This window comes from Mizuhopecten yessoensis, unplaced genomic scaffold (genome assembly GCF_002113885.1).
Source record: "Mizuhopecten yessoensis strain PY_sf001 unplaced genomic scaffold, ASM211388v2 scaffold3537, whole genome shotgun sequence".
Lineage (NCBI taxonomy): Eukaryota > Metazoa > Mollusca > Bivalvia > Pectinida > Pectinidae > Mizuhopecten > Mizuhopecten yessoensis.
In genome coordinates this window covers 80,738-95,689 of record NW_018405094.1, presented here as the reverse complement: position 1 = coordinate 95,689, position 14,952 = coordinate 80,738, and the positions used below count along the sequence as shown (strand labels likewise).

Genomic DNA, 14,952 nt, shown 5'->3' with positions numbered 1-14,952 from the left:
GTATAATTTGTTCTTAAAAAATGTTCCTAAAATGTTTGTTACAGTGGTCACGCTATGCCGCTAACCCGATATTTGTGCTTTCCTTTTACACCCCTCTGTTTACTAAATTTTCTCTGCCAAAGCACTTATCGAAATAATACCCCTCCCTAGCCCTCCTCTCACACATATCACTAACTCATCAATAATTGTCGGTAATTGGCGATCGTCTGCTTTTTTCTATACCCTTCATAACTCATCCTCAGATGTTCAACCTTTTATACTCGCTCAAAAATTATCTAAACAATTCAACGAAAAGGTTTCCAAACCCAAAACGCCTACCTCCTGTTCTGTAATGGCTTTCATTTCCACCAATCACTTACCGTAATGTCGCTACCTCCCCATGCCACCCCATCATTTATCGTAATGACTCTCCTCTCCCAACCCCGTCACTTACTATAACGCCCCCCCCCANATTATATAGGGCGCTACATAAATGCTGTATATTATTATTATTATTAATAGAACAAATGGCATATGGCATACATAGCTTATATGAATTCCATCTATATTTGGTTGGTTTAGATAGGCAAAGGTTATTATTAACTTTATTTTTACCTGTCGACACGAACAACGTGCATAAGCCTGAAGTGTAGTGAAACCTTGTACAAGACGTACGTGCATTGTGTTCGATGTGTAACCCAATCTATGTGAGAAAAAATAAGTTTTCATATAAGCCTACAATTGCTTTATTTAACAGTCAAACCGTGTGTACACGTACATTTATATCTGAGTAGTCGTGAAACCTTGTCCAAATATTGTCCTTTCTAGTCATAAGAAATTCTAGTGCTCAACTTAAGGTAACTAGGTCATTAGCTATATTATAGAACAGAACTAGGTAATAGAACACGAATCTCGCTGATAATTTCCACGTTAAGTTACAAGGGACAATTTCCATTGCGTGACTATATATTTGTTTGAAAACTAATTGAGGTTGAAATAGGGTTTAGAAAGGATGGTCTCTGTATAATGTTTAATTTCTGTCCGAAACTATACATGCCAGTAACATACTAACGAGAATTGCTGTGATATTATTAAAAATGCGAATTAAATACTGCGGGTTACATGCTCGGAATATTTTACCCGGATAGGACAGCCTGACAAGTCTGCGTATTAATTTGATTGGTATTGTTGAACGCTATGGAAAGACTATCTCGATAGCGTAGCCCCCATCCTCTGCCTTCACAGACGGGCATACATGTACATGGTCATCTATCGATGCAGAGACCAGCATTTGTTTACGTATTGATAAGATAAAGCTAAGTGCAGCTCGGTGATTCTTGAGTGGGTTGGGAGGCTGACCCTATCCTCGGGTGACCTGGGTCAAGTATTCATACCCACATCAGCTCTATCATATTGTAACAGGCGGATATCTACTGGTAAAGGGACGTTCACTCTTGACTTCACACCAGGCCTAAAATATAACTGTTGTTATTACTTACATATATTTCAAGTGACGGAGTGTTTAATGATTATGATAAGTTTATGAGACCTTGAGGTTTGGAGTGTTAAAAATTAGACTATTTGAAATTTAAACCACACTGCAAAGAGAAGTAGGATCGATACCGTGACTTCCCTAGGGGTTACATACATTTATAGAGGTTATACAGACACGCAAGACACGCGGAGTAACCCGCTAATAAGGTATGTATCATACAGAATGTCTACTCAATTAGTTACCTCACACTATACTTTCTTGTATTGCACAGCTTACGTATAATTTGTTCTTAAAAAATGTTCCTAAAATGTTTGTTACAGTGGTCACGCTATGCCGCTAACCCGATATTTGTGCTTTCCTTTTACACCCCTCTGTTTACTAAATTTTCTCTGCCAAAGCACTTATCGAAATAATACCCCTCCCTAGCCCTCCTCTCACACATATCACTAACTCATCAATAATTGTCGGTAATTGGCGATCGTCTGCTTTTTTCTATACCCTTCATAACTCATCCTCAGATGTTCAACCTTTTATACTCGCTCAAAAATTATCTAAACAATTCAACGAAAAGGTTTCCAAACCCAAAACGCCTACCTCCTGTTCTGTAATGGCTTTCATTTCCACCAATCACTTACCGTAATGTCGCTACCTCCCCATGCCACCCCATCATTTATCGTAATGACTCTCCTCTCCCAACCCCGTCACTTACTATAACGTCTCTCCCTCCCCCCCCCGTCACTTACCGTTATGTTTCTCCCTACCCCCCCAATCGCTTACCGTGATGTCATTCCATCTTAACTCCATTATTTACCGTGATGTCCCTACCTCTTAACTCCATTATTTACCGTGATGTCTCTACCTACCCATCCCATCACTTACCGTGACGTCTCCCCTTCCTCACCCCATCACTTACTATAACGTCTCTCCCTCCCCATCCCATCACTTACCGTGATGTCCCTACCTCTTAACTCCATTATTTACCGTGATGTCCCTCCCTCCCAACCCCATCACTTACCATGATGTCTCTCCCTACCCCCCCAATCGCTTACCGTGATGTCTCCCCCTACCCACCCCGTCATTTACCGTAATGTCTCTGCCTCCCCACCCTATCACTTACCGTGATGTCTTTCCCTACCCACCCCGCCACTTACCGTAATGTATCTCCCTACCCACCCAATCGCTTACCGTGATGTCATTCCATCTTAACTCCATTATTTACCGTGATGTCCCTCCCTACCCACCCCGTCGCTTACCGTGATGTCAATGTCTCTGCCTACCCTCCCTATCACTTACCGTGATGTCATTCCATCTTAACTCCATTATTTACCGTGATGTCTCCCCCTACCCACCCCGTCATTTACCGTAATGTCTCTGCCTACCCACCCTGTCACTTACCGTTATGTCTCTCCCTACCCACCCCGTCACTTACCGTAATGTCTCTGCCTACCCACCCTATCACTTACCGTGATGTCTCTCCCTACCCACCCCATCACTTACCGTGATGTCTCTCCCTACCCACCCCATCACTTACCGTGATGTCTCTCCCTCCCCACCCCATCACTTACCGTAATGTCTCTCCCTTCCCACCCCATCACTTACCGTAATGTCTCTCCCTACCCACCCCATCACTTACCGTGATGTCTCTCCCTACCCACCCCGTCACTTACCGTAATGTCTCTCTCTACCCAAACCGTCACTTACCGTAATGTCTCTCCCTCCTTAGCCTGTCACTTACCGTTATGTTTCTCCCTACCCACCCAATCGCTTACCGTGATGTCATTCCCTCTTAACTCCATTATTTACCGTGATGTCTCTACCTCTTAACTCCATTATTTACCGTGATGTCTCTCCCTACCCACCCCATCACTTACCGTGATGTCTCTCCCTACCCACCCCATCACTTACCGTGATGTCTCTCCCTACCCACCCCGTCACTTACCGTGATGTCTCTCCCTACCCACCCCATCACTTACCGTGACGTCTCCCCTTCCTCACCCCATCACTTACCGTGATGTCTCTCCCTACCCACCCCATCACTTACCGTGATGTCTCTCCCTTCCCACTACGTCACTTACCGTGATGTCTCTCCCTACCCATCCCATCACTTACCGTGATGTCTCTCCCTACCCACCCCGTCACTTACCGTGATGTCTCACCCTACCCACCCCATCAATTACCGTGATGTCTCTCCCTACCTACCCCATCACTTACCGTGATGTCTCTCCCTTCCCACCACGTCACTTACCGTGATGTCTCTCCCTCCCCCCCCCATCACTTACCGTGACGTCTCCCCTTCCTCACCCCATCACTTACCGTGATGTCTCTCCCTACCCCCCCCATCACTTACCGTGACGTCTCCCCTTACTCAGATGTCTCTCCCTACCCACCCCGTCACTTACCGTGATGTCTCTCCCCCCCCATCAGTTACCGTGATGTCTCTCCCTACCCACCCCATAACTTACCGTGATGTCTCTCTCCCCCCCCCATCACTTACCGTGATGTCTCTCGCTACCCACCCCGTCACTTACCGTAACGTATCACCCTCCCCACCCAATCACTTACCGTAACGTCTCTACCTCCCCAGCTCATCACTTACCGTGATGTCTCCCTCCCACCCCACCACTTACCTTAATGTCTCCCTCCCACCCCATCACTTACCGTAATGTCTCCCTCCCACTCCACCACTTACCGTAATATCTCCCTCCCCCCTCACCACTTACCGTAATGTCTCCCTCCCACCCCATCACTTACCGTAATGTCTCTCTCCCAACCGCCCACTTACCTCAATGTCTCCCTCCCACCCCACCATGTACCTCAATGTCTCCCTCCCCCCTCCCTCCACCCCACCACTTCCCATAATATCTCCTCCTCTCACCACACCTTACACTCATGTCTCTTAATTCCCACTTAACATATTGTTTCTCCTACTCTTACCAAGCTACGTTTCATATCTCCCCAGGCCGTACCAAATTTTGAGTTATAGAAACTTCATTATTCTTTTCATGAACTGACCAATGCCACATTAACTCATAGATTAATGAGCTTTCAGTCGTTTTGGTATCATACATATTTCGTCGTGTGGTGTGTTATGTATTAAGCCCCTAAGACGTTTAATAGAGCTACCTGCACTATCATGAATGTCTAAAAATATATACTGAGTCTTAATGTTCAGGTCCCTGTGATTCAAACCAGTATATCACTAAACTATAGATAGTTATAACCCCAGAGGAATATTTTCCGCGTGATATACACACGTGTTTGAGATGTTGTTATGTCCTTTTCATATATCTACCACTGTTATATATATACGTAAACAGAAAATAATTAATTTGATCCGTGTGTTATTATGACGTAGGTAAGTTGGGTTTATGTTTCATCTAGGAGTACCCATACATGTGGGAGAGAGTAAAGCTTCCCAGTATATGATGGGTACTCCACGGATCACGTGCGCTGTTATGGGTAATGCAGCTGTGTACAGCTAGTCAATGAAACTCTTTTCTTTCGCGTGTTTACTCAGAATACCGAGGTTAAATCGAGTTGAGTAAAATATACCACCAGGGAACTGTGGGAAAGTGTCATTATATTATCACCTTTATTCACCTCCAGACGTGGTTACATTAACATCTTTTTATTATCAATCGCACCTCTGTAATCGGAAGACAGTTCCTGACCTAAAAGAGGGTCGATGTTTGAACCCCTTTGTACACACACACACACACGTGGGGTTCGGAGGCTGGCCGTGACGTACATATAGAGCCGGTATCGATCTGTGTTGTCTCGGGGAGAGATGGCCTCTATACTACAATGTCAAACCAAAGTCAATCCATGAATGGCAATCGAGAAACCTAGCTGTGAACATGGAGTCGACGAGAGTGAGTATTATATGAATTATTTAGGGTGGGTGTATTAACTGGCGTACCATTCATTGGGTGTAGTATACGTACAGATACCTGATAGCTATCAATGGTTTTTAACGATAGAAAACATAAATGCTTTCAAATCCAAAAAAACATGATGACGAAGGTATTTATAAACGATTTAAATGGAAGACGGATATAAACACATACATGTATAATGATACGCGAAGCTCTCGTTTACACGTTTTACCTCCGCCTAGCTGGGTCACGCGCTATCAGAAGTATATTTTTTAATACACACATGCATACACCCACGTGGTTGTGTATTGCTGATGATGTTGTCAGTACGTTAGAAAGGATCACACATAGGTTGTAGAATGTGTGTTCACCAACGTATTCCATGTCCCTATTGTGTCCCGGCCCACTTTGTCTGAACAGTCAGTGTCTTTTTAACCCTAACTATTGTCGCTAGGTTATTGATCGTTCCGGACCTCAGTCGTCCCCAATTGTTATAAAGTGTTTTCACCTATCCCACTGTCGCGAATATCATAGTTTAGACCAGACATTCTTGTCTGGTTGGTTCAGGGCGTAGTACAATGTACCGGTATAGGGGTATAGTTACAGGTCCAGTGCGTAGTACCGGTATAGGGGTATAGTTACAGGTCCATGCAGGGCGTAGTACCGGTATAGGGGTATAGTTACAGGTCCAGGGCATAGTACCGGTATAGGGGTATAGTTACAGGTCCATGCAGGGCGTCGTACCGGTATAGGGGTATAGTTACAGGTCCAGTGCGTAGTACAGGTATAGGGGTATAGTTACAGGTCCATGCAGGGCGTAGTACCGGTATAGGGGTATAGTTACAGGTCCAGGGCATAGTACCGGTATAGGGGTATAGTTACAGGTCCAGGGCGTAGTACCGGTATAGGGGTATAGTTACAGGTCCAGTGCGTAGTACCGGTATAGGGGTATAGTTACAGGTCCAGGGCGTAGTACCGGTAAAGGGGTATAGTTACAGGTCCAGGGCACCGTTATAGGGGTATAGTTACAGGTCCAGGGCATAGTACCGGTATTGGGGTATAGTTACAGGTCCAGGGCGTAGTACCGGTATAGGGGTATATTTACAGGTCCAGGGCGTAGTACCGGTATAGGGGTATTGTTACAGGTCCAGGGCGTAGTACCGGTATAGGGGTATTGTTACAGGTCCAGGGCGTAGTACCGGTATAGGGGTATTGTTACAGGTCCAGGGCGTAGTACCGGTATAGGGGTATAGTTACAGGTCAAGGGCATAGTACCGGTATAGGGGTATAGTTACAGGTACAGGGCGTAGTACCGGTATAAGGGTATAGTTACAGGTCCAGGGCGTAGTACCGGTATAGGGTTATAGTTACAGGTCCAGGGCACAGTACCGGTATAGGGGTATAGATACAGGTACAGGGCGTAGTACCTGTATAGGGGTATAGTTACAGGTCCAGGGCATAGTACCGGTATAGGGGGATAGTTACAGGTCCAGGGCGTAGTACCGGTATAGGGGTATAATTACAGGTGGGTCCAGGGCGTGGTACCGGTATAAGGGTATAGTTACAGGTCCAGGGCGTAGTACCGGTAAAGGGGTATAATTAAAGGTATTACCGGTATAGGGGTATAGTTACAGGTCCATGGCGCAGTACCGGTATAGGGGTATAGTTACAGGTCCATTGCGTAGTACCGGTATAAGGGTTAAGTTACAGGTCCAGGGCTTAGTACCGGTATAGGGGTATAGTTACAGGTCCAGGGCGTAGTACCGGTAGAGGGGAATAGTTACAGGTCCATGGCGTAGTACCGGTATAGGGATATAGTTACAGGTCCAGTGCGTAGTACCGGTATAGGGGTATAGTTACAGGTCCAGGGCGTAGAACCGTTATAGGTGTATAGTTACAGGTTTAGGGCGTAGTACCGGTATAGGGGTATAATTACAGGTGGGTCCAGGGAGTGGTACCGGTATAGGGGTATAGTTACAGGTCCAGGGCGTAGTACCGGTATAGAAGTATAGCTATAGGTGGGTCCAGGGTGCAGTACCGGTATAGGGTTATAGCTATAGGTGGGTCCAGGGCGTAGTACCGGTATAGGGGTATAGTTACAGGTCCAGGGCGCAGTACCCGTATAGGGGTATAGCTACAGGTGGGTCCAGGGCGTAGTACCAGTATAGGGGTATAGCTACAGGTCCAGAGCGTAGTACCGGTATAGGGGTATAGTTACAGGTGGGTCCAGGGCGTAGTACCGGTATAGGGGTATAGTAACAGGTACAGGGAGTAGTACCGGTATAGGGGTAAAGTTACAGGTCCAGGGCATAGCATCGGTATAGGGGTATAGTTACAGGTCCATAGCGTAGTACCGGTATAGGGGTATAGTTACAGGTCCAGTGCGTAGTACCGGTATAGGGGTATAGTTACATGTCCAGGGCGTAGTACCGTTATAGGTGTATAGTTACATGTCCAGGGCGTAGTACCGGTATAGGGGTATAATTACAGGTTTAGGGCGTAGTACCGGTATAGGGGTATAATTACAGGTGGGTCCAGGGCGTGGTACCGGTATAAGGGTATAGTTACAGGTACAGGGCGTAGAACCGGTATAGGGGTATAGTTACAGGTCCAGGGTGTAGTACCGGTATAGGGTTATAGCTACAGGTGGGTCCAGGGCATAGCACCGGTATAGAAGTATAGCTACAGGTGGGTCCAGGGCGTAGTACCGGTATAGGGGTATAGTTACAGGTACAGGGCGTAGTACCCGTATATGGGGTATAGCTACAGGTCCAGAGCGTAGTACCGGTATAGGGGTATAGTAACAGGTACAGGGAGTAGTACCGGTAAAGGGGGATAGTTACAGGTCCAGGGCATAGTACCGGTATAGGGGTATAGTTACAGGTCCATAGCGTAGTACCGGTATATGGGTATAGTTACAGGTCCAGTGCGAAGTACCGGTATAGGGTATAGTTACAAGTCCAGTGCGTAGTACCGGTACAGGGGTATAGATACAGGTGGGTCCAGGGCGTAGTACCGGTATAGGGGTATAATTACAGGTACAGGGCGTAGTACCGATATAGGGGTATAAGTACAGGTCTATGGCGTAGTGCCGGTATAGGGGTATTGTTACAGGTCCATGGCGTAGTACCGGAATAGGGGTATAGTTACAGGTGGGTCCAGGGCGTACTACCGGTATGGGGGTATAGTTACAGGTCCAGGGCGTATTACCGGTATAGGGGTATAGTTACAGGTCCAGGGCGTAGTACCGGTATAGGGGTATAGTTACAGATATTACCGGTATAGGGGTATAGTTACAGGTTGTACCGGTATAGGGGTATAGTTACAGGTAGTACCAGTATAGGAGTATAGTTATAGGTATTACCGGTATAGGGGTATAGTTACAGGTAGTACCGGTATATGGGTATAGTTACAGGTAATACCGGTATAGGGGTATAGTTACAGGTAGTACCGGTATAGGGGTATAGTTACAGGTCCAGGGCGTAGAACCGGTATAGGGCTATAGTTACAGGTATATGGCGTAGTACCGGTTTAGTGGTATAGTTACAGGATTTTACCATGGCGTAGTACCGGTATAGGGGTATAGTTACAGGATTTTCCCAGGGCGTAGTACCGGTATAGGGGTATAGTTACAGGTATATGGCGTAGTACCGGTTTAGTGGTATAGTTACAGGATTTTACCATGGCGTAGTACCGGTATAGGGGTATAGTTACAGGATTTTACCAGGGCGTTGTTCCGGTAAAGGGGTATAGTTACAGGATTTTACCAGGGCGTAGTATCGGTATAGCTGTATAGTTACAGGATTTTACAAGGGCGTAGTACCGTTATTGGGGTATATTTACAGGATTTTCTCCGACAAGTGTGCTATTGTCCTGTCCCATCGATCCGGAAATTCTTCTGATTTTACCGTCGAATGAATTTATATATAATGCATTCTTTGTATTTGTGCATGTGCTTGCTGTGATAAAATCCATAACGTAAAGATGTCGTATTTACACAAAAGCATTCTAAACGTATCCAACACGTGCTCACAAATGTAGCCTAGGTTATATATAGCACGTGCTATAATGATGCTACACAGCAATAGCGTGTATGATGTCATCTGTCGAGCTGTGAAATTAAAGAAGAGTTATTACGTCATAAAAGGTATCGGTTACAATTATGTGCGTTTTCATGTCGTGTTTGGTTTGGTTTAATTTACTTCCCATTAACAGTTAAGGCCATTTAAGGACGTGCCCCTATGTGTGTTGTGTAGGCGTGTGCGTGTGTGTAGCGTATCATCTAGGTAATGTAGATTATTTAAGATCACTGGTATTATTACGTCAGACAATACATGTGCTGTATATCCATATATACACATTTTGATAACAATCAAACCAGTCCTTTTGCACACTTACGCTTTTAACTTTTTGAGCGTGTCATTTGTAATGAGGTAAGCAGTGTGGTGAAAAGTAAAAAAAAAAGAAATATATTCCTGGCCTGGCGGTCTAGGATCATCATTGCTCTCGTGTGTACATATAATGAGAAATAGTCAGTCCATTGGTCTCCTTCCACACTGACACACATTTGTTAACTGGCCAACGGCACATTAGAAAGTTTCACAAGAATACGTTTTAACTGTATTTAATGACGCTCAGGTCTTTCAGAATTATCCAATGATGTTATTTTTCAATGGGCAACTCGGACACACATTAAAGGCATAACGACGTCATGGGAGATAATTCGTACATAACTCACAACCATAAAGTGAATGGAAGCATATGTCCTTACCGGAGACAGTATTTACACAAATAAAAGGTGCTCAATGTGAAGTAGAATCCTTAAGGAAAATGTGTAGGATAGCAAATACATATATTGAAGATTGACTAAGTCATAATTATTATCACATATATAATGTGTAAGCTAACATAAGGGAGTTCACTCTAAAACAACTTACAGATATAATAAGTTAGGTAGAATATAAGTATAAAAGTGATTCAGTTAACTCCGACATCATTTGGCGGACTTGCCTTGCGACATACGTCACGACGTCATAGCGCGTAAAACGGTAGACACTTCTGTGAATGGTTGGAGAGATTAGCGTCATTAGGTTTGTTTACATCATGAGACGTCACAGATATTTACTGAAGTGTGAACTCGTCTATCTTCGTGAAAAGTCTTCGTCCCACAAAACGACACGCCCAAGACCTTGGAATTGTTTCGGGGTCCATCACGTGACCCATTCTACAGGAAAGTTCCGTAGAAGACCGACCATCCTCTGTCCGATTTGTTATCAAGATTAATGTGTCTAATGTCCATCACCTGGACTCTTTGACCAGTCTCGACATTTGGCGTTTTAATTAAAAGGAATGATGATCGCCGCTCCTCAGAGGCGTGACGATCCATTAATTATACGTTTAAACAATTCATTATTAATCTGGCGTTGTACACATATAACAAATGTATATTTACGTGTAGAAGGTCGTCTTTACCTTGGAACTTCATTTAGATTTCTAAAATACTTTAAAATAAATTAGGTTACATTTACCAGTCCGAGAAGCTGAAGGCTACAACTCTAACAGTTAATTAAGTATCAAGTCACTGTCTCTCTCTTATGTCAATTTCACTGTTGTTATTAGGGAAAAAAACGTTTGAGTAATACGTGCAGTACGTTTTACTCGGTGACCTGCATTTTTTTATCCTTTCTTATTTCAAATCCAATGTAAATCTGACCTCTTAGTGAAATTGATTTATAATTGTCTATTTCAGACACATGTACCAACTTTTCCTTGATTGGTCTCCAAGTTCAGGGCCAGTTAAATATTATGTCAGCTAGCTAGGCTGGCGAGTCAGAGATATCGCCTAAAACACAGCTGAGATTGTGTATGAATGAATAGCGATTTTACGAGAAAGTTTATCGTTTCAGTTTTTCTTGTAATTTTAGCGTTACCCACGAGATTTTGAGGATAGCTCTAATCAAGGCGTTAGCTGGAAAATTAACTCTGACATCGTCAATTATTTTACTTCTTTCGCCTCTGCTCTCAAAACTCATGGGCGGATATGAGATGCTTTAGGTACGTGATGTAGAGTTTTAATGAAAATGTGACTTATCTGTACATCACGTACGCCAGGGAGTCGCCTTACATCAGACTTAACAAGACCCTACACAGCAGCACATAACAGCGGAAAGCCGGTTTCCTGTCTATGCCAATCGACATAGGCTGTGGGATATGACACTTGCACTAATTAGTAGTAAAAGATATGCACAGAGCCTATCAGCCGATATATCAATAGTTTCGACGTGTGAATGCATAATACAGCATAATACAGTGCAAAGTGTTTGATATGCCCTATCCTGTCAGTGCTGAGAGCTAACAAGCACACCTGCAAGCTTTAAAACGATTCTCAGTTTCTTTTATTCTATATGATAAGATTTAGGTACTACTTCATCAGTTACAATTGCGAAAGAAGAGTTCCACTTGGGGTTTTTCTTTTCATTTGGAGGGGGGTATAGAAGATGAAGCAATCCAAAAGGACTTTTTTTCTGGCCTAGAGTAACTTCCCCTGTCAAGTTTTCATGGTCTTTGCGCCCATTTTTTTTTTACACTTTTAAGTTATAATTCCAAGACAGCAATATTAATAAAGTTTAGGCTTTGTGCTGTCAAGATCTTGTATTCGACTGTGTTTCTGTTTTCTTTTATATTTCTATCAATTTCAAAAAATCAAATTTTGAACAACTAACTAAATCTTCGAAATGCAAGGCGACGTGTGATTTTAATGGAAAACTTCTTTTACAAAAGGTCTTACACATTATTTTTCAGTAGTGACAATGGTAAGATTATTGTTTAACTAAGCGGTCCCTTACCGTGAGGACGTGCCTCCGGGTATACTTATTTTTGGTATTACTATTGATGTATCGACGTAACCAGACGGAGAGCAATCTGAACAAAATTCAAGATTTTCAAGATCTTACTTGTTCACTCAGTCGCACTAGTGCGAAACAAGAGGTCATACATGTACAGTTGGTACAATTTAAACATGGCGGATCATAATATGATACAGAATGAAATTGTTATAATAAAAAGTACGTTAAAAAACAGAAATACCTGAACTATGTATATGTAACTATGCTTTCAAAATTCTGTCTAATATTTCTAGAAATCTACTGATACGCGTGAGAACACGTGTATTACAAAGTGAGGAAAGACCTTGCATTTTCGTCCAGCTTGGATTTTGCATATCAAATCATATTCACATTAGAATAAATAGTGAAACTCAACCCCAATTTCCACATTACATAATGCACACTTCGATCCTGACTTCAGAGGTGCTATAAAGGAAAACTGGAATGAAAAGTTCTCTCAATATCTCATTACAAGCTATTACAAGTTATTTTTCGTGACCATTGCCGGACTAACAAGTTTCCGATTTAGACGGTTGATTTGTTATGGTGAAAGTGTGTACGGTGTAGGTGATGGCGACTGTATAAAGATCACCACTGGTTTACTATAGCAGTGGGACGATACCTGTATATATCGGCGTGCCATACAGGTACCTCGCGACTGACAGCAGGTGATGATATAGTGGTGATTTTATTGGAAATCGTATGGCGGTAGTTGCTGGTTCAACCTTCCGAAGCTCGGGTTTGATAGCTGCTTTTTTCTGTTTTTGCGTCCTAGCGGCAGTTATGACGATGATGTCCACTGATGTTGTGGTCACCCAACGACAGTTCAAAGCTTCATCACGCTGACATGTCACAGCTTGGAAAAGTCCAATTTTATACTTGTTTACTTGGTTACTTGTTTATTTTTAAGTCTTCCACAGCTAAGGTCAAACGACGACAGCTAATTATAAGGTCATAGGATGACGGTGTCCACCTATGATAGGGCAAATCTAGGGCCATCTTAATACCGAATACATCGAAACCAGTACACAAGAGCTCTCGTTCGTATTGTTTGAGTAACAGACTAGCCAGGTTTACGGACAGACTCCGCGAAGGGTAGGTAGACAAGAAAGGCCAGGTCCGAACTGAAGCATATCAGTGTTGACTTCTTCAGTGTACCTAATACGGAGGTCCCTGGTTCTGCGAGAGGAACCACATTCGTCGCCTTACATGACCATGCATGTCATAGTTGTTGCATGTGTCTTCCATAAATAGCCCAAACTACAGCTAATCCTGGTTGACCGTAGCCAGTCTACGAACAGTATTTCTCTGATGAGTCTGGACCAACTCTGGCGTTTTGATATATCACGTCGGCTATATTCTCCTGGCCTACAGGGGTCTTGGTATTAATACAAAAATGAGTTGTTAGCACTGTTCATACTGTTTTAGTTAAACCGATACCATAGTATAGTTATCAGAACAAATCAAGTTAACCATTGTTATTCCAGCCTGTTATCGCTGACGATGCACACATGTATGTGTGTAGACAGTTGATGAGTACAGATGTACGTATCTATACCGGCTTGCCCTTACAGTACCAACACCGTGGCAATGCACGAACGTCATTGACAGCGAAGGTACAAGCGATCTAACAGGCAGATGACTTCGTCCTAGCAACCTTCCTAAAATTGGTACATTGTATTCATGAGCTGCTCAATGTAGTACTGGTATTACAACAGCGCCATACAATGACCGTCATGGTGACTTCATTGTGAGTATTCCGGAAACAAATACTCCGAGCTTCTCGTCTGAAGCAAATTAGACCAGTTTTGCCTCTTTAAGTTCTAAAATTTGCAACGTTTCATTGTTTACATGAGCCCCCCCTTTGTTGTTGTAGTGTCTTAACAATCCCGCTATAATGTCTAATGGTCATGTTTGTGTAGGTGTCTTCTGTCAGACGGTGATAGAGCAAACGTGTTGGTGACTCGATCTTTGAAGTTTTCCATAACCGGAAATGGATATAGCTTCTTTAACAGAGAAACATTGACGATTTGAACCCCAAAAATATTAGTTCGTGCTATCTAAAACATTAAAATGATGTTGATACACACACAAGTCTAACCTGTTATGTGTGCAGCAGATCTAATTATCACCGGATGACGTGGATTCTTGCACGCTCTGATGAAAAAGTTCAAGAAATTAGTTTGACGTTATAAAGCCGCTGACGTCACCAGGATCACGGCTCGTGTACGATCATACATCAAGCATGTCTGTTACTATATATACTAGCGGGATGTGATGTTGTGTCCTACTTCAAACAAGGCCGGTTAGAACGGACCCTTAATCTTATAATGTAAACATACAAAACAGTCGAGTACATGTTTGTAGCGGAAGTTTGGCCTATACTAAGCTAAAAATCAGAAGCCATGTCGCATATGTTAAAGCCCAAGAACCCAAGAAAACTCCTTAACTTTAGTTTTTTATTGAATTACTTTAAGTTCGTAAAACTATGGTCACGTGACCTTTTACAACACGGTAGTGTAGGAATGGTTATACGTCATCATAGTTGACAAGAATCTCAACTGAAAAAACTTCTTTAAATATTCTTAGTTATTATGTAAATAAAATATGTTACATTAAAAATGTTATATGTGAATGTAGAAACAAATATCAATGTCTTGTTTACGTAGATAAGAGGATGTATATTATATGAAGTATGTACGCTGGATTATAAGAGATG

At 43.1% G+C, this 14,952-nt stretch overlaps 1 protein-coding gene across 3 annotated transcripts in view; it reads left to right on the top strand.

The window, feature by feature from the left end:
* Positions 1-14,952, top strand: part of LOC110447613 (carbonic anhydrase 2-like) — a 66,664-nt gene that overhangs the window by 25,432 nt on the left and 26,280 nt on the right. The window contains exon 1 of one of the 3 annotated variants that reach the window (XM_021493413.1): positions 1,392-1,680. The exons of 1 other annotated variant lie outside the window; for it this stretch is intronic. Coding sequence is in view for 1 of the 2 variants with exons in the window: in XM_021493411.1 (XP_021349086.1) it covers positions 5,304-5,346 (43 nt within the window). In the remaining variant the exon portion in view is untranslated. Of the gene's footprint in view, positions 1-1,391; positions 1,681-4,946; positions 5,347-14,952 lie in introns of those variants that run through there. One more of the 3 variants, XM_021493411.1, reaches the window with a different exon arrangement.